The sequence below is a fragment of the Chlorocebus sabaeus genome, chromosome 7 (genome assembly GCF_047675955.1).
Source record: "Chlorocebus sabaeus isolate Y175 chromosome 7, mChlSab1.0.hap1, whole genome shotgun sequence".
Lineage (NCBI taxonomy): Eukaryota > Metazoa > Chordata > Mammalia > Primates > Cercopithecidae > Chlorocebus > Chlorocebus sabaeus.
Genome location: NC_132910.1, coordinates 20,854,621 through 20,877,395, shown reverse-complemented (window position 1 = coordinate 20,877,395; position 22,775 = coordinate 20,854,621). Strand labels below are relative to the sequence as shown.

Below are 22,775 nucleotides of genomic sequence, written 5' to 3'. Positions count from 1 at the left end.
CCCTGTGCTTTTGGGGGCCAGGAGCAGGCAGGAGTACTGCCTTCCTGGGAACATCTGCAGCCTCCCATGCGCAGCTGTTGACTGATGCATTTCTGCATTCTCGGAGGCCAAGGAAGGCCCCCACCTTGTTCCCATAGGCTCAGGGGTGTCTGCTCCCACTGTCTGGCCTCTACCCACTCCCGGAACACACTCCAGTATCGGAGAGTGGTTGACACCAAGCCCGGGTGCTGTCATAGCCCAGTTGAATGTGTGCACACTTGGGACAGCTCTGACACACCAGCCCCCTGCCACCTCGGTCCCCTCTGGACTTTGGGCACCCAGGACACAGGAGGGAAGCCGAGGGGCTGTTGAGGGCAGGTCGAAGCTGGCCTGCAGGCAACCCTTGGCAGTGACAGCCTTGGTGCTATGAAGGGTGGCAGGCGGTAGACAGGCTCCTGGGCAGAAGGGGGTGGGTCCCAGCTGAAGCCCCACCTTCAAGCTGGGGAGGGCGTGAAGCCTGGGAGCTGTACTGCTGGTCCTGTGGACCGCAGTGGGAACTTGTGGTGCTTTTTCTGGGCCCACCCATGGCTGCCCATGGACCACTGGGCCTGCACTTCTTCCCATCTGAGGCCCATAGAACGTCCTAGATTCAGACCAGAAGAGACAATGGGAGGAACAGCTACAGAGAGAAGCTACTCACCCCAGGGTCTGCTCTCTGTTGAGAGCTGAACACTCATCAGGAAACCCTGACTACCATGCTCAAGAAAGCTCCTCGTCATCTTGCTCACCTCCATTTGTCTGCATACCTCATTCTTCCTGTATGCAAGACAAGAATGTGAGACCCACCAAATGGCAGGGCTGAAAGAGCTGGAACACAAACAGTCCTGAAACAGACACCTTGCTCACCACCTTGTGTGCGACAAGAAAGACAGAAGAGAGAAAGAGAGAAGAGCTGTGGCCCTTCAAGGAGCCCAGACCTAGGAGTACCCTGAGCCAGGGCTGTGACACCCTCTTTAGGGCTCTGTGTTTCCTGGTGTCTCCAAGCTTCTGGGTGCCACTGTGTTCCCTGGTATCAGCTGTGGAAGTTGTTTATGGTGTGCCTGGTCCAGCTGCAACTTTGCAGAGAGCTGGTGCCATGAGGCTGGGGCCATGCTAGTGCCTGGAGCTGCCCACCCCATTGCAGCTGGTGTGCTAGGCTTTACACAATGGCCAGACTACAGGCTTGCTTACAAACCCATTGCTGCTTCACACCTAGCTCACCCTCGGCAGGCATGAGATCCAGGCTGGTAGCATAAGCCAAGCGCAACCTGCAAGGCTGAGTGGTCAGAATGAGTCCAGAGGGCCGGAGAAAACCTTGAACAAACGCATCACTGGCCACAGAAGTTTCCGGCTGGTAAAGCAAAACCCCAAGGATCTCATAACACTAGGATTGAAACCTCCATAAATTTAAATCATGAACAGACCAATAGCCAGTCCTGAAAATGAATTAGTAATAACAAACCTACGAATCTATCAAAGCCCTGGGCCAGACAGATTCACAGCTGAATTCTATCAGATGTACAAAAAAGAGCTAATACCAATCCTACTAAAATTATTTCAAAAAGTCAAGGAAGAAGGACTCCTCACAACTCATTGTATGAGGATATAATCATTCTCATACCAAAACCTGGAAGAGACACAACAAAAAAGAAAACTTCATGGCAATATTCCTCATCGACATAGATGGTAAAATCCTCAACAAAATACTAGCAAACTGAATCCAGGAGCACATCAAAGATCTAATCCATCATGATCGAGTAGTCTTTATTCCCAGAATGCAAAGTTGATTCAACACATGTGAATTAATAGGTATGATTCACACAGCAAGTACTAAAAACAAAAACCACAAAATCACTTCAATAAATTTAAAAAAAAAGGTTTTTGATAAAATTTAACATCCTTTCATATTAAAAACCTTCAGTAAACTAGTTATTAAAGGACCACACCTCAAAATAATACAAAATAATGAGAGCAGTCTATGACAAACCAACATTCTGAACAGGAAAAAGCTAAAAGCATTCCCCATGAGAACTGGAACAAAACAAGGATGCCCACTTTCACCACACCTTTTCAATATAGTACAGGAAGATCTAGCTGAAGCAATCAGACAAAAGAAAGAAATAAAAGGCATGCAAATAGAGAGAGGAAGTCACATTATTTCTCTTCATAGTCAATATGATTCTTTAGCTAGGAAACTCCACAGTTTCTGCCTAAAAACTCCTAAAACCATTAACTTCAGCAAATTTTCAGGATACAAAATCACTGTATAAAAATCAGTAGCATTTGTATACACCAGTGATGTCCAAGCTGAGAGCCAAATCAAAATGTAATCTCATTCACAATAGTCTGAAAAATAATAAAATACTAGGAATATAGCTAATCAACGAGGTAAAAGATCTCTACAATGAGAATTACAAAACATGGCTAAAACAAACCAGAGATGAAAAAAATTAATGGAATAACATTTCATGCCCATGTATAGGAAGAATGAATATTGGTAAGATGACCATACTGCCCAAAGGAATTTACAGATTCAATGTTATTCCTATCAAACTATTAATTATATTCTTCACATATTTAGAAAAAAACTATTTTAAAATTCATATGGAATCAAAAAAGAACCCAAATAGCTAAGGAAACCATAAGCAAAAAGAACAAAGCCAGCAGGATCACAATATCCACCTTTATACTACAAGGCTGCAGTAACCAAAACAGCATGGTACTGGTACAAAAACAGACACATATACCAATGGAACAGGTTAGAGAGCCTGGAAATAAAGATGCACACCTACCTACAACCTGCTGATCTTCAACAAAGTTGACAATAATAAGCAATGAAGAAATAACTCTATTCAATCAATGATGCTGTGATAAATGTCTAGTAGTATGAAGAAAATTGAAACTGGAGCCCTTATTACCACATACAAAAAAATTAACTGAAGATTGATTAAAGACTTGAATGTATTACCCAAAACTATAAAAACCCAGAAGAAAATTTAGAAAATACCATTCTGGACATAGGCTTTGAAAAAGGTTTCATGATTAAATCTCTAAAAGCAATTGCAACAAAAACCAAAATGTCGAAGTGGGACCTAATTAAATTAAATAGTTTCTGTATAGAAAATGAGAGAAAATATTTTTGAACTATACATCTGACAAAGATCTAATATACAGAATTAAAAGGAACTTAAATCAATGAGCAGAAAAAAACTCTATTAAAAACTGGCAAGAGACATGAACAGCACTTTTCAAAATAGGACAATTAAAACAGAATTACCATGAATCCCAGCAATCCCATTACTGAATAGTTACCCGAAGGAATATAAATTGTTCTACCAAGAAGCACCTGTACTTGTATGTTCATCATAGCACTATTCACAACAGTAAAGGAATAACCTAGATGCCTGATATGGATTGGTTCTGTGTCTCTACCCAAATCTCACCTTGAATTGTAATAATCCTCATGTGTCAAGGGCAGGACCAGGTGGAGGTAATTGAATCATTGAGTTGGTTTCCCTATGCTGTTATCATGATAATGAGTGAGTTCTCGCAAGACCTGATAGTTTTAAGTGTCTGGCATTTCCCTTGCTAAAACTCCCTCTGTCCTGCCACCCTATAAAGAAGGTACCTGCTTCTCCTTTGCCTTCCACCATGATTGTAAGTTTCCTGGGGCCTCACAAGCAATGGGAAACTGTGAGTCAACTAAACTTCTTTCCTTCATAAATTATCCAGTCTCAGGCTGTTCTTTATAGCAGTGTGAGAATGAACTAATACAATAAATTGGTACTGAGATAGTGGGGCACCACTATTAAACATACCAGAAAATCTGGAAGTCATTTGGAACTGGGTAATGGGCTGAGGTTGGAACAGTTAGAAGGGTTCAGAAGATGACAGGAAAATGTGGGAAAGTTTGGAATTTCCTAGAGACCTGGAGGGCTCAGAACACTGGAAGATGTGGAAAAGTTTGGAACTTCCTAGAAAATTACTGAATGGTTTTGACCAAAATGCTGATAGGGATATGTACAATGAAGTCCAAGTTGAAGTGGTCTCAGATGGCGATGAGGAACTTGTTGGGAACTGGAGTAAAGGTTACTCTTGCTATGCTTTATCAAAGAGACTGGCAACATTTTTCCTCTGCCCTAGAGATCAGTGGAACTTTGAAATTTCTAAGTGGCAAAGCATTCAACAGAAATCACCACATAAAAGTTTGAAAAATTTGCAGTCTGATGGTGCAGTAGAAAAGAAAAACCCATTTTCTGGGGAGAAATTCAAGCCAGCTGGCTGCAGAAATTTGCATAAGTAAAAAGAAGCCAAATGCTAATCACCTAGACAATGTGGTAAAGGTCTCCAAGGCATGTCAGAGACCTTTGCAGCAGCCCCTCCAATCATAGGCCCAGAGGCCTAGGAAGAAAAAATGATTTCACAGGCCAGACTCAGGGCCTCCCTGCTATGTGCCGCCTAGGGACTTGGTGACCTGTGTCCCAGACCTTCCAACTGTGGCTAAAAGGGGTCAGTGTATAGCTTGGGCCATGGATTCTGAGGGTGCAAGCCCCAAGCTTTGGCAGCTTCCACATGGTGTTGAGCTTGTGGATGCACAGAAGTCAAAAACTGAGGTTTAGGAACCTCTGCCTAGATTTCAAAGCATATGTGGAAATACCTGGATGTCCAGGCAGAGGTGTGCTTCATGGGTGGAGCTCTCATGGAGAACCTCTGGTAGGGCAGTGCAGAAGGGAAATGTGGGATTGGAGCCCCCATACAGAGTCCCTACTCAGGCATCACTTAGTGGAGCTGTGAAAAGAGGGCCACCATCCCCCAGACCCCGGAACAGTGGATCCACTGAGAGTTGCACTGTGCACTTGGAAAAGCTGTACACACTTAACACCAGCTGTGAAAACAGCCAGGAGAGGGGCTGTACCTTGCAAAGCCATAGGGGTGGAGCTGACCAACGTTGTGGGAGCCTATCTCTTACATCAGTGTAATCTGGATGTGAGAAATGGAGTAAAAGGAGATCATTTTGGAACTTTAAGGTTTAATGACTGCCCCACTGGATTTCGTCTCGAATGGAGCCTCTAACCCCTTTTGTTTCGACCACTTTTTCCCATTTGGAATGGGTGTCTATACCCAATGCCTGTACCCCCATTGTATTTAGTAAGTAATAACTGACTTTCAATTTTACATGTTCATAGGCAGAAGAGACTTGCCTTATTTCAGATGAGACTTTGGACTTGGACTTTTAGGTTAATGCCGGATTAAGACTTTGGGGGACTATTGGAAAAGCATAATTATGTTTCAAAATGTGAGGACATGAGATATGGGAGGGACCGGGGCAGAATGATATGGTTTGGCTCTGTGTTCCTACCCAAATCTAATGTTGAATTGTAATAATCCCCATGTGTCATGGGAGGGAACATGTGGAGGTAATTGGATCATGAGGGCAGTTTCCCCCATGATGTTCTCATGATAGTGAGTGAGTTCTCACAAGACCTGATGGTTTTTTAAGTGTCTTGTGTTTCCCCTGCTTGGACTCACTCCATCCTGTCGCCCTGTGAAGAAGGTGCCTGCTTCTCTTTTGTTTCCGCAATGATTGTAAGTTTCCTGAGGCTTCTCCAGTAATGCAGAACTGTGAGTCAATTAAACCTTTTTCCTTTTTTTTTTTTTTTTGAGGCGGAGTCTCGCTCTGTCACGCAGGCTGGAGTGCAGTGGCACGATCTCGGCTCACTGCAAGCTCTGCCTCCAGGGTTTACCCCATTCTCCTGCCTCAGACTCCCGAGTAGCTGGGACTACAGGCGCCCGCCACCTCGCCCAACTAATTTTTTGTACTTCTTAGTAGAGACAGGGTTTCACCGTGTTAGCCAGGATGGTCTTGAACTCCTGAACTCATTATCCACCCACCTCGGCCTCCCAAAGTGCTGGGATTACAGGCTTGAGCCACCGCGCCCAGCCCTTTTTCCTTTATAAATTATCTAGTCTCACACAGTTCTTTACAGCAGAGTGAGAACTTGTTAATACAATCCCCATTAATGGTGGAACACATAAGAAAATGTGGTGTGTATACACCATGGAATACTACACAGCTATAAAGAAAAGGACATCATGTATTCTTCAGCAACATGGATGCAGCTGGAGGCCATTATCCTAAGCAAATTAATTTAGGAGCAGAAAACCAAATACCATATGTTCTCACTTACACATGGAAGGTAAACCTTGAGTATACTTGGACACAAAGATGAGAGCAATAGAAACCAGGGCATAATTGAGGATGAAGGGTGGTAGGAGGGTACAAGTCAAAAAAATGCCTTTCAGGTAATATGCTCACTACCTGGGTGACAAAATCATTTCTACACAAAACCCCAGTGACACATAAATAAGCAACAAATCTGCACATGTACCCACTGGACCTAAAAGCTAAAAATAATAAATAAATAAATAAATAAATAAATAAATAAATAAATAAAGACATTATTGGCATTTTAGGACTTATGTCTACCTGATCATCTGTTTGTTCTTTCTGTATCTCATTTCTTTTCTTTTTCTTTCTTTCCTTTGTTATACCTAAACATTTTGGAAATAATTTTTACTTATTTCTAGTATTTTTGAATATATTTTTGCATAGTTTTCTTAGTGAGTGCTTTAGGTATTGCCATAAATATACATAACTCATCACAGTCTAATGGTGTCAACATTTTCTCACTTTAAGTGAAGTGTAGATATCTTACTTCCATTTAGGCCCCTTTACTCTCTCCGTATTTTCAACATAATGGTCCCGAGTGATCCTGTACATAAACTGAACACCGCATCAGATAATGTAACTTTTGCCTCAACTGTAAAATATGACTCAAGAAATTCATTAGGTGAGTGATTAGCTATTATATTTACTTCTATTTTTACCCATTCTCTTTTTCTTTTTCCTTTCTAAAGTTTTCATCTTTCTAGTGTCATTTTCTTTCTGTTTGGAGAACTTCCCTTAGCTATTCCAGAAGAGAGGTCTACGAGCAATTGATTCTCTTAGTTTTCCTTTTTCTGAGAATGTCTTTTTCCCCTTCTTGATTGAGAACAGTTTTACTGTATATAGGATTAGGAATTGACAATATATTACTTGCTACACTTGAAAAACTATTGTGCTATTTCCTTTTGGCCTTCATGGTTTTAGATGAGAAACTTGTCATTTGAATTGGTGATCTTTATTACGCAATGTGCTGTATATCTGGCTTTTTTCTAAGAGTTTTATTCATCTTTAATTTTTAGAAGTATTTTTATAATGTTTCTTGACATCTTTTTTTTTTTTTTTTTTCCTTTTTGGAGTTCACACAACTTCTTAGATATATTGATTTGTTTATTTCAACACTTATGGGAAGTTTTTGATCACCAACTCTCCAAATACTGTTTCAGTTCCTTACTCTTCCACCTATAAATGTGTAACTCTAAATATACAAATGTTAGGCCTCTTGTTATTGTCCCACAGATTCTGAAGGTTCTCGTTATTGTCTTTATTCTATTTTCTCTGTGTTGTTAACATTGAGTAAATTCTATTGATATGCCTTTATGTTCACTGATTCTGTCCTCTAACATTGCCATTACACTATTCGGTCCATCTAGTGATTTATTTATTTATTTCAGTTATTATATATTGCAGATCTATACTTCCCACATATTTAACTCTACAAATATAACTCAAATTTCTTTTCTATGTTTTCACTTGTTTTTTTTTTTTTTCAATTTTTAACTTTTGTGGGTACACTGTATGCATATATATTTGTGTGAATAGGAGCCTCATAACTCAGACTGGTACCTTATCCTACTGTGGCTGAGCTGGTATCCAAGATGTAAGATAAAGTCCTCTTTGCTCTTCCCTCTCCTCTGCTCAAGTGGAAGGAAGGGATCTCTTTTGAATCTACCAACTGTGCAGCCTGGAGTTTGGGGAAGGGTGGTACAAGCATTCCCTTAGTCTTGTATATCGCAGTACGACTTGTAACCCTCAAGTCCACTGGTTCTGAGGCCATCTCAGCACTGGAATATGCCTAGAAGCATGTGGTCTAGACTGTCTTTCAAGTTTATTTACAGGTGCAGAGCACTGTAGCCTGTGTGGTGAGGCTTGCTGAAACTCATATTTCTATCACTGGGATGTGTGATTCCCTCTAGATAGGATTGGTCTATATGCTTCCTTCATGGAAGGCTGCCAGCTGAGTTCAATCTGGTTTTGCTTTCCACTGTGACAGGGCAGCACTGAGTTCAATGCAATGTCTCATAATTACTGTGCTCTCCCTCTCCCAAGTGCACAGATTCTCGCCATGCCACACAGCTGCTACTCAGGGTTGGGGGAGGCGTGGCAATGGCAATTCTAAGACTGTCTTTCCTGTCATCTTTGATGGCTGTTTTAGTGAAATGAAGTTAAAACTAGGTACTGTGAGTGCTCACCTGATTTTTGTTTCTTATGAAGGTACTTTCTCTGTGTAGGTACTTGGCAAATTTGATATTCCTTTTGAGGTGTGGGGGATGGTTGGTAGAGCCTTCTATTCAGCCATCTTGGTCCACCCTCCAAGACAATTTTTAATGGAATGTTGAAGCTCTTTTATGACAGCTCCTTTAAATCTTTGTCAGACAATTTAACATTTGATTCATCTCCGTTTTGTTTTTCTTGCTTATTTGATTTCTGGGGCTGCTGGACATACTGTACCATCCCTGCTGATGCCACGTAAAAGGGGTATAAGGTACTTTCCTGGACTTCCTGCTCTTGTTGGCTGACCATTTGAAAGTAGGAGAGAAGCCTTGGGGCCTGGGAGAAACAGGGCTTCTCTGATGTTATCACTGTGAATGGGTGGGACTGCCCATGAAGCCCCATTTGTATCACAGGAGTTTGAATGGCCCAGTGCTTCATTGCCACTACTGGCAGTGAGTTAGTTCACCTACAGGGACCCCGAGTGTGGAGCAGAGTTTGGGATTCTCTACTATGTCTCTGTTGGGTTTCCTCTTTCCTAATCCTTTGACCAGGGAGAGCAGGTTTTTCTAGATTTTGTTTGTTTGTTCCAGGTCACAGTCCTTTTTGCTGCCCAGTCCAAGAGTATACAGGAGATAAAAACGACACCTAGGAGGAACTCACCACATTGGCATTACTCAGCTCTTTATCCAGTATGCCTTTAGAGTTCTTGTATCATTGTATGTTGAATAATTTCCAGGGCTTTAGTGATATTAAGAATAGAGAAGGCCAGGCGCAGTGGCTCACGCCTGTAATCCCAGCACTTTGGGAGGCCGAGGCGGGCGGATCACGATCTCAGATCATTGAGACCTTCCTAGCTAACACGGTGAAAACCCGTCTCTACTGAAAATACAAAAAATTAGCCGGGCGTCGTGGCAGGCGCCTGTAGTTCCTGAGGCTGAAGCAGGAGAATGGCCTGAACCAGCGAGGCGCAGTTTGCAACAATAAGCCGAGAGATCGCACCACTGCACTCCAGCCTGGGCGACAGAGTGAGGCTCTGTCTCAAAACAAAACAAAACAAAACAAAACAAAACAAAACAAAACAAAACAAAACAAAAAAAGAGTAGAGAAGTAGCGAGGCAGAAAATAGTGAGTCTATACCTTCTAGTTTCTGAACTGGATGGTATAGTTATTTTAATGTCCCAAACTTATTTTAATGTCCTTTACTATCTTTACCTTCTTTTCCTTTCTATATATTTTTATCAGCACCTAATATTTCTCTGGGTATTTAACTGGTAGAAATGAAAAGTGAAAACTTTTATTTTTTTCCCCACTATTTTGTTATTTTCAATTTGCTGGTATTCTCTCTACTCACAGTGTCATTTTCTTGATAATGTGTGTTCTAGAACCTTGCAGTTCTTCCAGAAGACACAGTAGTCTGTTTGTGCTTCACCGTGTCAAGTGGCCAGAAACTGAAATCTTTGTTTCAAAACCTCTATAGCTCAATGTTTCTAATCTCAAAAATTCATTGCTGTATTGAAAATCACTTGAATTGATTCTGTATTTTAGCTGCTAATAGAAGGACCTTCTGGGCCCACGATTTCCAGTTGAAAAAGTACTGTGCTATTTTACATGCTTATAGGTTAATTTTTTCCTAAATAAAATGTCTTTTGTTTTATTTTTTTCTCCTACCCCCCGCCTCCTACTGCAGATGATTTATCTGGCTCGTAATGCCAAGGATGTTTCAGTCTCATATTACCATTTCGACTTAATGAATAATTTACAACCTTTTCCTGGTACCTGGGAAGAATATCTGGACAAATTCATAACTGGAAAAGGTACATGGACTTTATCTCAAAATTGATAAGTATTTTTTAATTTTAATAATACTATTAACAATAACTATTATGACTTTCAAAATATTTATTTTTCCAACCCAGTGAAAAGTGTGTTCAAATATTATCTAAAAAAATTAAATCTAATGCATCTAATGTTTTACCACGACATTCAATTTATAAAACTAGTATTAATCATTGGCATATGAAAGTATTCTATAATCTGTTCTCAGTTGCTAGAAATCCATTCTCAGTCCCTGCTCGCAATAGACATTATTTAACTTGCTTAAGCAATTAGTTAGATCTGTTAATGCATATGTTATATATTTATAATACTTAGGTAAATAGTTGATATGAGTACTTTGTAAGATAATGGTTTTCTTCTTTATGAGACTAAGCATAACTTTTTGGAGGTCAGAGTATTTTTGTCTGAAATGCTTTCTTTGTCCTTGACATTAAAAAATATCTGATGTTTATATATCCATAACTAGCTAATTTTACTTTTTAAAATTGGCCTCATATTCTCAGTTCATTTGGTTACTAAATTCCACAAAATATTTTCACAATTTGATTTACTGTTCAGACAGAAATATTTAATTTGATGAATGTTTATGAAAATAGACTTTTATCTGGTTTTAGTGGCCTATGGTTCCTGGTTTACTCATGTTAAAAACTGGTGGAAAAAAAAGGAAGAACACCCAATACTTTTCTTGTACTATGAAGATATGAAAGAGGTAAAGTGATAGATATGGATTCTGCATAATTTCCCTACTGCATCATGGTGTAAAAGGATTGATATTTGCTTTTCAGCTTAGTCTATGGAGTCCAAAATGCTGAATGCTTTGCCTATTCACAATGTGTTTTTACCCAAATCTTGCTATAATTAATGACTTTCTAATTGTGAAATCAATTATTTATTTTTATTTATGTTATATCTTAGCCACTGCATTGTAAGTGACCACTCTTTCTTCTGCAATTATTTCTACATTTACCAGGATATCACATGCTTATGGTTATCCTCTAGATGTCTACTCATTAATATTTTAAAATTGTTTTTTAAAATTGTTTGCTATATTTGAGTTACCCCTTTCACATTTACTGTTTTTACAGCTATTTATGTGCTAATCATCTGTTATCTGTGCCTCCATTTTTACTTCTACCTCGATTTTCTAGCCCATGCTTGTATTAAATTTAACATATTCAAAATTAAACTTATTTTCTTTCTCTCCAACATGTAATCTTTTTTCTATTTTATTCTCTCTCAACAATAAAAGTTATTCTTATTCTGTTTCCTATATTTCGCACATTCAGTTGGTTCAGATAGTGTATCTACTGTATCTTTCAAAGTATTCCCTCCTTTACTTCCTCACTACCTCATTCAGTGTAGAAACTTATAATCATCTACCTAGTATGAAGTAGTATTAATTAAATACAGCTACAAATTTTCATGCCACCATTATGGAACTCTTCTACTTAAATTGGCCAAATACACACAGAGACACACACAACAGGAAAACATGTTGAAATTAATTCCTTTACTTATAAAAGCCTGAACATACAAATTAGAATACTTTCAGATCTACAACGAAAATTACAAAGTTTGTCTTCTTTGTAACTACATCCCAGTACTTAATACAGTGCATACCACATAAACAGGGGCTCAAAGTTACTTGCATGGATCATTGATTGCTTCAATAAATAAATGAGTGAGTAGTAATATCCAAAACTTTAATGGCATTAATGCTACTTTGCATAACACAGAAATTTGACTCCATGTGAAATATTCCTTGCTTTAGTTCGTTTTGAGAAACTCCCAGGGGTTTCTTGTATCTTAGCACAAAGAATCCTCTGAGTTTTTATTCACTGCCCAAGTTTTCATTCTCCATCACAGTTGTCCACATCCCATAAAGAATCTGTGATCTATGTCTTATCGTTGTCCCTTTATACATGGTTTGAGATTATTAATGTTAATTTGCTCACACCATACAACTGCAAAACCTTGCATGGTTTATGAAACTACTGTAACAAAGTGATACGTCTCTTGAGAGTTTGTTTAGCCAGGGATAAGTTATAAATTCTTCATAAGAGAGAAAATTATTCCAGATCTCTAACAAATATCTCTCTTCATGTTTTGGATAGCAGAGCAGCACTTAAAAGCTTTATAAAAAGAACAATTTTAGCTTCTGGCAATAGTCCCTTTTCTCCATAAGACTAAGAAATACATTTTCTCTGTTTGGCTGTTATTCAAATTCCAAATCAACCATTACACTGTTTCCCACATAATATTTGAGACCATTTCTGTCTTTATTTAGCTAAAATGTTTTATTTAAATAAACTTACTCATTTTGATTTATAGTCTAACCCGGTTACCTTTTTAAGCATATCCATATATTTTCAGTTTCCTTCAAACTTGCAACATACATTGCATTAACAGACAATATTTTTCTTCTGCCATACAATCATTTGTAGATAATGTTATAGAGAAGTTTAATACAACAACAATAATGGAAGAAAATTATACAATATACATCAATAATAAAATTTGAAAAAAAAATCCAGTAATTTACAACATGTTTATAAGTATCTACATAAATTCCTAATAAGTGAGGTAAAAGAGTAACAGATCAGGGGAAGATTCAGACCAGAGCCAGGTCTCTTTAACTTCCACTGGTCTATAGACTAACACAGAGGTTCCCAGCCTTTTTGGCACCAAGGACCGGGTTTGTGGAAGACAATTTTTCCATGAACAGGGTGCAAGGGGGCTGTAGATGGATAGTTTCCAGATGAAACTGTTTCATCAGATCATTGGGCATTAGATTCTCATAAGGAGTGTGCAACCTAGATCCCTCACATACTCAATTCACAATAGGGTTCATTCTCCTGTGAGAATCTAATGGCACCACTGATCTAACAGGAGGTGGAGCTCAGGCAGTAGTGCTTGTTCCTCCACCACTCACATCTTCCTGTGTGGCCCAGTTCCTAACAGGCCACTGATTGGTACTGGTCTGCGGCCAGTGGGTTGGGGACCCCTGGACTAATATCATCATTCATATTTTAGGATTAGCCAAATTATTCTCCAGATATTTTTGACCCCAGAAAGAAAATGTTCTCTATTTGCCTGTCCATCTATGTGTTTTCCTAGCACAACTACTATCTTTTCTTTTGGGCTTATATCTACTATCATCACGTCTGCTCTTTTACTCATTCTAACCACTGACACACCTTAAGTTCTGATCTCATTCTTCTGTCAGAGAGGACTGACATAGAAAATAAAACAGATATTCTTGATTTTTAATATTTTATGATTAGTTTATTTAAAAATTGAGAAAAATAAACCCAAACAAATATGGATTTCCTATATTATTCAGAGTTAAATTTAGAAAAACAGATTATAAATGTTTTGTAAGTATTCACATTGTGTGAGTTACTTGCTTATTTTCTTGGGTTTTACCCACTAATAGAATCCAAAGGAGGAAATCAAGAAGATCATTAGATTTCTAGGGAAGAACCTGAATGATGAGATCTTGGATAGGATCATCAATCACACCTCATTCGAAGTGATGAAGGACAATCCTTTGGTAAATTATACACATCTACCAACTACAGTGATGGATCATAGCAAATCCCCTTTTATGCGTAAAGGTAAATGCTTTTCTGGGTTTAATTTCCCTTTTGTACTTTCTCATGAATTATCATGAGCTAAGGATTAGTTCTGTGATCTCTACTAAGTTGCTTAGCCTGTTTAAGCTTCACAGTAAATACATACCACCAAAAGTTGCTGAGATTCAAAATTATTAAATGAAACAATTCATTTAAATCTATTACTAGAATACCTTGAAAATTTGATAAATATTTATTCTCCTATTTACTACTGTGCTAAATGAGAGTGCTTTTGGCAATTCTGATGTGAGCAATTCCAAATTTGTCCTTCTTACTCCCTTAAATCTTTAAGATGGCATAGATAAGCTTCCTTCCACTACTCAGTGAAATACTAATTTCACTTAGTATAGTACCATAGTCTTTGAAGTCCCTATATCACTTAGAAAACCATGGTAATCGCATTAAAATTAATTCATCAATAGGAGAAACTTTTATTTGACTTTACAAGAAGTTTTAGTCCTCTGCAAATACTATTTAAACTATTAGTAACATAGAGTCCAAATTTAAATTAGAAGAATATGGCATTTACTATTGAAATACATTACTTCCATTTAAGTAATCTGTTTATTGTGGCTCATTATACATAATATATATCAAAATTGTGTTAATAATAACAACACATTTAACAAATTATAAACTTAAATAACTTTGAGAAGTTATCTACCTAATAATGCCACAATCGGTTTTCAATATCCTTAATTGAATTGGAGGGAGAAGGGTAGAATTTCAATTTATATGCTAGGAAGTAAGCATAACCTTAGGAATGTATTGTGCATATGAACATATCAAACAAAACCACTGATTTTGAGTAATATATAGATATTTTTTGAAAAGTCGTTTGTTAACTTATTAAGGTAGCAAATAGTCCTAGTGTTTTCAAATTATGCTTTTTTTTTTTTTTTTTTTTTTGAGATGGAGTCTTGCTGTCACCCAGGCTGGAGTGCAGTGGCTGGATGTCAGCTCACTGCAAGCTCCGCCTCCCGGGATCACGCCATTCTCCTAAATTATGCTCTTTCTTTTCTAAAAGCAATACATTTAACCTATTAAAAATAGCTTACAGAGTATGAAAGCAGGTATACTTTTCATCAAAAATTGTATGCATTATAAGTTTGAGCAAAGAAGACTGATGTATGTATATCTCATCTGTATGCTTATACACAGATGTAAATGTATGTGTATGTACAGTCATCCCTTGTTATTGTGGGGAATTGGTTCCAGGAACTCTGCCTCTGAATGTACTAGAACCTGCCTATGTGAAAAATTGGCACTCCAAACATGTGGGTGGGTTTCTCATCATGCAACTACTGTATTTTTTATAGCTTTTAATTGAAAAAAAAAAATGCATATGAGTGAACCTGGCCAGCGCCAAGTCTGTATCGTTCAAGGGTCAATTGTGTACATGTACATATATATTCTTTTTCCTGGTAGAAGAATCAGAAAATAAATCCTTATTAAACATGGCAAATTCTCACTGTGATAGATACGTGAATATAATTTCCCAGAAATTTTATCTCAAATCATATGAAAATTGATGCCATTTCATGACATCTAATTATGGTGTAGACATAAGACAAGCTCAGTGTAATCCCAGCACTTTGGGAGGCCGAGACGGGTGGATCACAAGGTCAGGAGATGGAGACCATCCTGGCTAACATGGTGAAACCCCGTCTCTACTAAAAAAAATACAAAAAACTAGCCGGGCAAGGTGGCGGGCGCCTGTAGTCCCAGCTACTGGGGAGGCTGAGGCGGGAGAATGGCGTAAACCCGGGAGGCGGAGCTTGCAGTGAGCTGAGATCCGGCCCCTGCACTCCAGTCTGGGCGACAGAGCAAGACTCCGTCTCAAAAAAAAAAAAAAAAAAAAAAAAAAAAAAAAAAAAAAAAGACAAGCTCAGTATCTGGATTCTATGGCTTCTCCCACCTCAACAGAAAAAAAGCACGTGCTGTTCTAATATTGAAGGCAGTCTTTATGTCCCCTCTCTAGGGTGTTAAGAACATACTTTTGTGTTCAGATTGATCTGAGGTTTATCCAGGCTATGCCATTCCCTGAACCTATTACCCTGAATACATTAATTAACCTGCCAAAGCTCTGATTACATTACTGGCAAAATAGATAATATAATAACACCTGTGGCACAAGTTTCTGGGGAGGATTATGGTAAGTGATATGCAAGTATTTAGGATATTTTCTCACAATAAATAATACATACAGAAGTAAAAAGTATTATAGTCTAAATAGTTTGAGAATTCCTTCTTCCTTCCGTCCTTCTTTCCTTCCTTCTCTGATGTATCCAGTAAACATTTAGAGTACTCATTAATTAATTCACTCATTAATTCATTAATAAGAAAAACTTCTTCATGAATATCTACATACAGCACATATTCTTTAAAAGATTCAAAAGTAAATGATGCATATCTTTGACTCAAGAAGCTCACTATGTAGTGCAAGGGGCATGTACATAAATGAATGCTGAAAGAAGTGAAGTATGAATAAATGTGCCAGGTACACTGAATTTTGAAAGATGCTATATTAGATAAATCAATATTATTATTATTATGAGCATGGGATAGATTATATCCAATGCTTATTCATATGTCCTAAATTATAACAAATAGAAAAACCTGGCCTTTGACCAGCATTTATCAAGTTTTTTTTGTGAAGCAAATGTGTTTGTGTATACTATAAAATTTATATGCAGATCAGATCACTGGAATGATGTATGTATAACTTTTAATTGCTTAAATCTGTGTTCTCCTCTGTTTTTAATGACATCCTTATGAATGCATTAGCCCCAATATGTTTACGTTGAACCCTTATTCAACCCTATGTTGAATTCCAGAGCTATTGACATCTGGTGAACATAGAACAAAATGTAACAACTAGGGAAACAACCATATCTATAAGAATGTTTTTCTTTTAAAAGACTTGGAAGTTTTATCAAACCACTGTGGATTAATATAACTTGTAATTTAATATGATGTGTTACTATTTCATAAAATATTAAGATGTTTTTCTCTAAAAATATTGGCAGTACATTAAAAGTTTGTTCATTTTCCAAATACGTATTTATAGATACCCAAGTATGAGATATTAAATTTAATTTTTTATCCTAAAAGATTTACTTTAAAAAACATGGTTCCAGGATGTTGTGGATGTTGTGTATTTGATATTAATGTTATTATTCCCACCTAAATTACAAATAAAGAACAAGCCTAGTGAATTTAGGAAAAACAACTATCATCTCCATATCATAGCATCCTTGTTTATAAATTCCAGGAAGTGATACTTATCAACTTTTTATTTCGCAGTTTTGTTGTGCTGATGACTAATTTTTTATCTAGTTTCCAAAAGTTACTTTATGAAATAAAATATGCCCTGACTATTGATCCAAGTGCTCAGTGATAACCTCATGACCCACGGCCAATAGAAACAGTGAAATTATCACTCAGGAAACTATTGTAAAGCCCAGGAATTTAAACAAGAAAATTAGTCTTTCTCAGAATGCCTCTTCAAATGTCAGACTCTATTTAGTTATAAGCCACCTTTCCAGATGGAAAAAAATTATTGAATTTTTAAAAGGCTTAAAAATTTAAAGCTTAATACAATTTAAAGGCTGTTTTAATTCATTCAAATAAAATGAAAGTCTTTCTTTAGTCCTTCTAACCTTTTCCTTTGGTATATACTGCTTTTTCTTCTTACGGAAATATTTTATTCTTTCCTATTTTTTTTTTTTTTTTTATTTATCTTTAGGGACGGCTGGTGACTGGAAGAATTACTTCACAGTGGCTCAAAATGAGAAATTTGATGCAATTTATAAGACAGAAATGTCTGAAACTGCACTTCAATTCCGCATAGAGATTTCACGTGTCTAAATCACAAATCTGAAGAAATAAGAGATTGTCTGTAGTTGATTGAAACGAGGGCAGTTATGAATTGATTTGGGCAATCAAATGAATTTATGAAGCAGAACAATATGCTTTTAATATGTTGATTCTTTTCAATGTCATTAAACAGATCTCAATTTTGTTCCTTTGATTCTGAGGTTCCAAATTCTCTAAGGCTAAAGTTCATTGTTAACTTTTTGTAACAAAGGAACAGTGTAACCACAGGCTCTTCCTGCCTTTTTCTACACTAGAACTAATAAGAAAGAAGGGATTTATTTTACTTAATCTCCCATATATTATGATTTAGAATTAAGTTCCCCTCCCTAGTACCATGGTCCAAGAAATGCTGTTTTCATAATGAGACTGTATTTCTTAACTCTGCCCCAATTTCCCTTTGCTGAAAATTTGACCCAGGACACTGTGTTCCACTGCTGTCTACCGAGTTTCAAGTTGTTCTCTGAGTCATAGCTCATCTTCCTGCAGTGCCTCTATTTGGATAACATAGTTCATGTCCCCGATCGTGTAGTTAAGATTTTGGAAATGTTTTTTCTATATCGTGCCTAATGTCTAAGTCTCCCAAAGGCAAACACCTACAATAGTCTCTGTAGGATTCTTTCCTGGGAACTGGGGCTTTGTTCTGAAAACCAACCCTGAGGGCTGTGACCTGCTTCCTATGGCGAGTCCTCTTTTTCCCAACAGACCCGTTTGAACTTCAGAGAAATCACCTACTGCTGTGTTCTGGTCACCATTTGGGAACTTCAGTTACTTAATCTTATGTTTGAATAGATATGGATACTTTAATAGCACATTTAATACCCTAGACATCATCATAACCTCTGTAGAATATTTCCCAGTCTGGTGCCCAAGGAGGACTCTCTAGACTGAATCTCCACTCTGCCCTCCTGACCCAATGTTCCTTCTACTTATTATTACGTGCTTATGTCTATTTGTTTGGTCTCTGATCTATGGTTTTTTTTTTTTTTTTGACATTTGTTCATCAACTCCAGCTTTGCATTAGAAGTAGTTGTTTATATATCCATTTGCAACAAAGTATTTTTCCTGAGATCAGATCACAAGTGCCACGTTATATGCCAAGCCATGGTTCTCAAGCTGAAGGTAGAGTACCCTGGGCCCTTACTTGTTCTGAAAGGGGTGGTGATGGTGGTTCAGACACATTGCTAGACTTTCTGAGTCACAACTGAGGTAGCTATGGCTTATGGTATTTTGACTTCACAGGTGAATCTCTGCTGTCAGCCAGGAACAGCTAAAATAGCTCCTTAAGCTGTAATGTTTCTCTTTTCCAACTCCAGCAAAGGATTTGTCTAATGTTAACCACAAACCCTATAGAAGTAGTACACCTATTATTCTGGAGATAGTTGCTTCTATAGATTTATTACAATATGTATTATAGAGTATTTGAGTATATAATTTGTGTTTGTTTTCCACAGAAACATATTTTATAGTAGTTAATCGTGACTATCTAAAGGTATTGTGAACTAGTTGCAGTTTTCTCCAATACCCTTGTCCACAAGAAGTAAACTAAAATCATGTATCTATTTCCTCTATTATCTTTATTAAATAATAAGTTAATGTGGCCTGAATATATATGGATTTCTGATACTATAGTCTATTACTGGGGAAAAAACACCACTAAACTATCCTCTACTCTGTGGAGTAGATTAGCTACACTTTCTTCACTAGCAAGATAAAATAATTTCCACTTTTTCTAGTTTTACTATGTAGAAATAAGTCTCTGTAATTCGACTGTATTCAACAACAACTTAGTGAGTTGTAATTATGCCTCAGGTATGGTTCTATGCACTGAGTGAAGAGTGGAGATAAAAATAGAATTTAGATTTTCCTGTACTTTTTTAAATAGGTTGTTGCCTTTTATATATTTATTCTATGATGCAAATGTCACTATCCTAATTCCTCAGTTTATGTTCAACATCACACAGTGGCACTTCTATGACTCAAATACATTTGATATCCTTTGAAATCATTCAGAATACTTCACAATTAATTTTTCTAAAACAATGCTTTTATCATTATTTCTCCTATTGAATCATCAGTACAATTTCCAAATGAAAACACTTAATCTCATATTACTATCTTTCTCTAATAGAACCATGATGTAAGGACAGTGATAACAAATATCTGACAATGATATGATTATTTCCTCATCCATGGAAATTCTCCTTAATCAACTAAAGGGCTATTTTCTAAAAAGCCAAAGCATTGCTTCCAAGAACTTTTCATCATGACATGGATAGACATTCAGATTCAGACACTCAAAGGAAAGTGTCAAGTGTTCCCTTTCACTCCACTCTATTCTATTGTGTTATCTTCCTAAATTATTTTCTATCCACATTCTTCACTCCCTTTCCCATTGACCCTATGTTCTGTGTGATAAAAATTGCATCATTTGTGGCTTTTGAAGGTTAAGTTTTATGCCCCATTTCACCATTAATAAACATACAACTCTACTCCATATTTTGGAACTCCTTTCATACACAGAAAAAAAAGTAAAATTTCTTCAAAATGCTTGATATTGATGATATATGGGAAAACAATTATTTGGTGCAGTGATCTTCAGATAACTGGGAAAGGCCAAGGCAAAAGGAGAGATACTGGTGGTGATCAATGGACCCGTGTATAAATTGTTTTTATTATGTAAGCTATCTTCACACATGTTTTATTATGTATGATCATTAGAACTGTTTTATATATATGTAAAATTTCCACATTATTTAGGCATTACTTTCAGCAGCGAAGTAATCCTTTTTTAGCTGCCACTTAATAAATACAATACAATATAATTTATTGTATTTTGCTATAGTAAACCTATTGATGACTATTTGTGTGCCATTATGACATTTAACTGGCTTATATTTTGAAATCTCATGTGTGTTTTTTGTGGCTATTTTAATTTTCCACCCTCAAAATATAGACGAGTATCTTTGTAGTAGGAAAATCATAAAAATTAACAGCTTCTTCCCTAGTTAATAACCCTGCATATTATTTTTGTGTATGGAGCAGGGGATAAATCAGGAGGGTATTTGAGGCAACACTGAAGACCAAGCAATACAGAACAAAAGATAAGAGCACAAAATCTGTAATTATAAAGCCATTTTAGAATTAGGTCTTTGCCACTTTCTAGCCATGAAAGCTTGAGCAAATCACAACGTTTCTGTGCTCAATTCCTTATCTGTACGATGTAGACAATGAGTATTTCTTGCAAAGATGAAATAATGTATAAAACAATTAGAACAGTGCCTAGCATACTTCAATGTGCTCGTTTAATATTAGCTGCCATGAAGGTAATCACTGTGAAAATCCTGAAATTTTATTTATTTAAATGGGATTGAGGCTTCGGATTTCTTGTTCCACACTGCTAGCTGGCTTCAAAATGTACAGATGTTTTGCAAATTACTGGGAGGCAAGGAGGTTTCTGGCTTCATTACTGTTTCCATTGTTCTTTTGTTGTTTGCTACCAAGTTAAATTTTTCACATGTGTCAAGTACTCCTGCTTAATGCATTACTTTCAAGTACTTAATATTTTCAATGTGTGTCAATGATCATCGTTCAATAGAAAAGCACAACACTGTAACGATTGGAATAACACTGCAAATGATGTATAGGTTGTAATAATCCAGCTATTGGAAAAAATAAAGATGAGTTACCTACTGTGACATAGGTGGATTGAAATTTCTCAGTGGGAATTTTATTACATGGGGAAGCCTATTTTTTAAATTTTAAATTTTTATTTATGTAATTTGTAGAGCAGGTTTTTGTCGTGTCGCCCAGGCTGCTCTCAAACTCCTGAACTCAAGTGGTCCTCCAGTCTCGGCGTCCCAAAGCACTGGGATTATAGGCATGAGCCACCGTGCCTAGCCATAAAATCTACATTGTCAAACTTAGCATTTGGGTGTCATGACATTCACATATATATTCTATCAGTAATGCTTTGTAATCATTTTGGTAGCAATTGGGAAAGGCCATGTCTCAGCATTTTTTAGAAAATTCCAGTGGACACATAGAAAATGATTTTCAAATGTGTTTGAAAATCTTAAATACAAGTTTTCTTGGCCCTATTCAAATCATAAGTTTGTTGGTCAGGAATGTGAAAATGGCTAAACCCAAATGGGTTCTATCTCTTACTTTATCATCTTACCTAAGGCTGATCACAGCCTTTTCTCATTAGTTTACAAGAAGAAATATTTTTCTTAATCATTATAGAATATGATAATAGAATTACATACACACAATTGTGTAATTTAATTCAACATTAATATGATATGTAGAATGATATATAATTACTATATTTTATATTTTATTACCATTTTAACTGATAATTTATTAGATATCAGACAATACTGTAGAAGCATCAATATATTCCATTTTAAAGCAAGCAAACTGAGACTTAGAACTGGGATTCAAATATAAGTCTGTTTGTCTTCAAAATGTCATTCAACATTACATAATACTTTGTAGAATTATATGTAAATAATCAACTTCAGATATTAGATTACCTCTCAAACATGTCATGGAAATAATTAGGTAATGGTGCCTAAGCTGACAATGCTAAATTTACAAGTTCTGTTCTCTCTTAGAGACCTCATATTGCAAGGACACTGCCTGAGAACTTATGAAAATTAGATTCGTGCATACTTTTTCTCTATAAACTATGTCATAATTGGTGCTTGTTTATAGTCTTAAATAGTGATGGCAATACCATAGTTCAAACTCATCTAGGTTAATTTGAGTTTCAAGTGTTGATTTTAAAACTTACTCATTAGAAAGGAATGTCTCTGGTAAAATGCATAGAGTCCCAACAAATGATTAATAAGATAATGCAGTCTATTCATAAGAAGGGCACTAACTGTACCTTGTCCTGTTCTTTTCTATTGAGAGAAAGAGAACAAGATGTCACAAATCTTATGAAAAAGCTTCTCCTGTAACTTTGA

The 22,775-nt window shown here is 36.8% G+C and overlaps 1 protein-coding gene across 1 annotated transcript in view; it reads left to right on the top strand.

Annotated features, from left to right (window-relative positions):
- The window catches only part of SULT1B1 (sulfotransferase family 1B member 1), a 33,284-nt gene extending 11,784 nt beyond the window's left edge, over positions 1-21,500 (top strand). The window contains exons 4-7 of the mRNA XM_007998761.3: positions 10,143-10,269; positions 10,906-11,000; positions 13,728-13,908; positions 17,675-21,500. Coding sequence (XP_007996952.1) covers positions 10,143-10,269; positions 10,906-11,000; positions 13,728-13,908; positions 17,675-17,796 — 525 coding nt within the window. The 3' untranslated portion in view covers positions 17,797-21,500. The remainder of the gene's footprint in view (positions 1-10,142; positions 10,270-10,905; positions 11,001-13,727; positions 13,909-17,674) is intronic.
- The last annotated feature ends 1,275 nt before the right edge of the window (positions 21,501-22,775 follow it).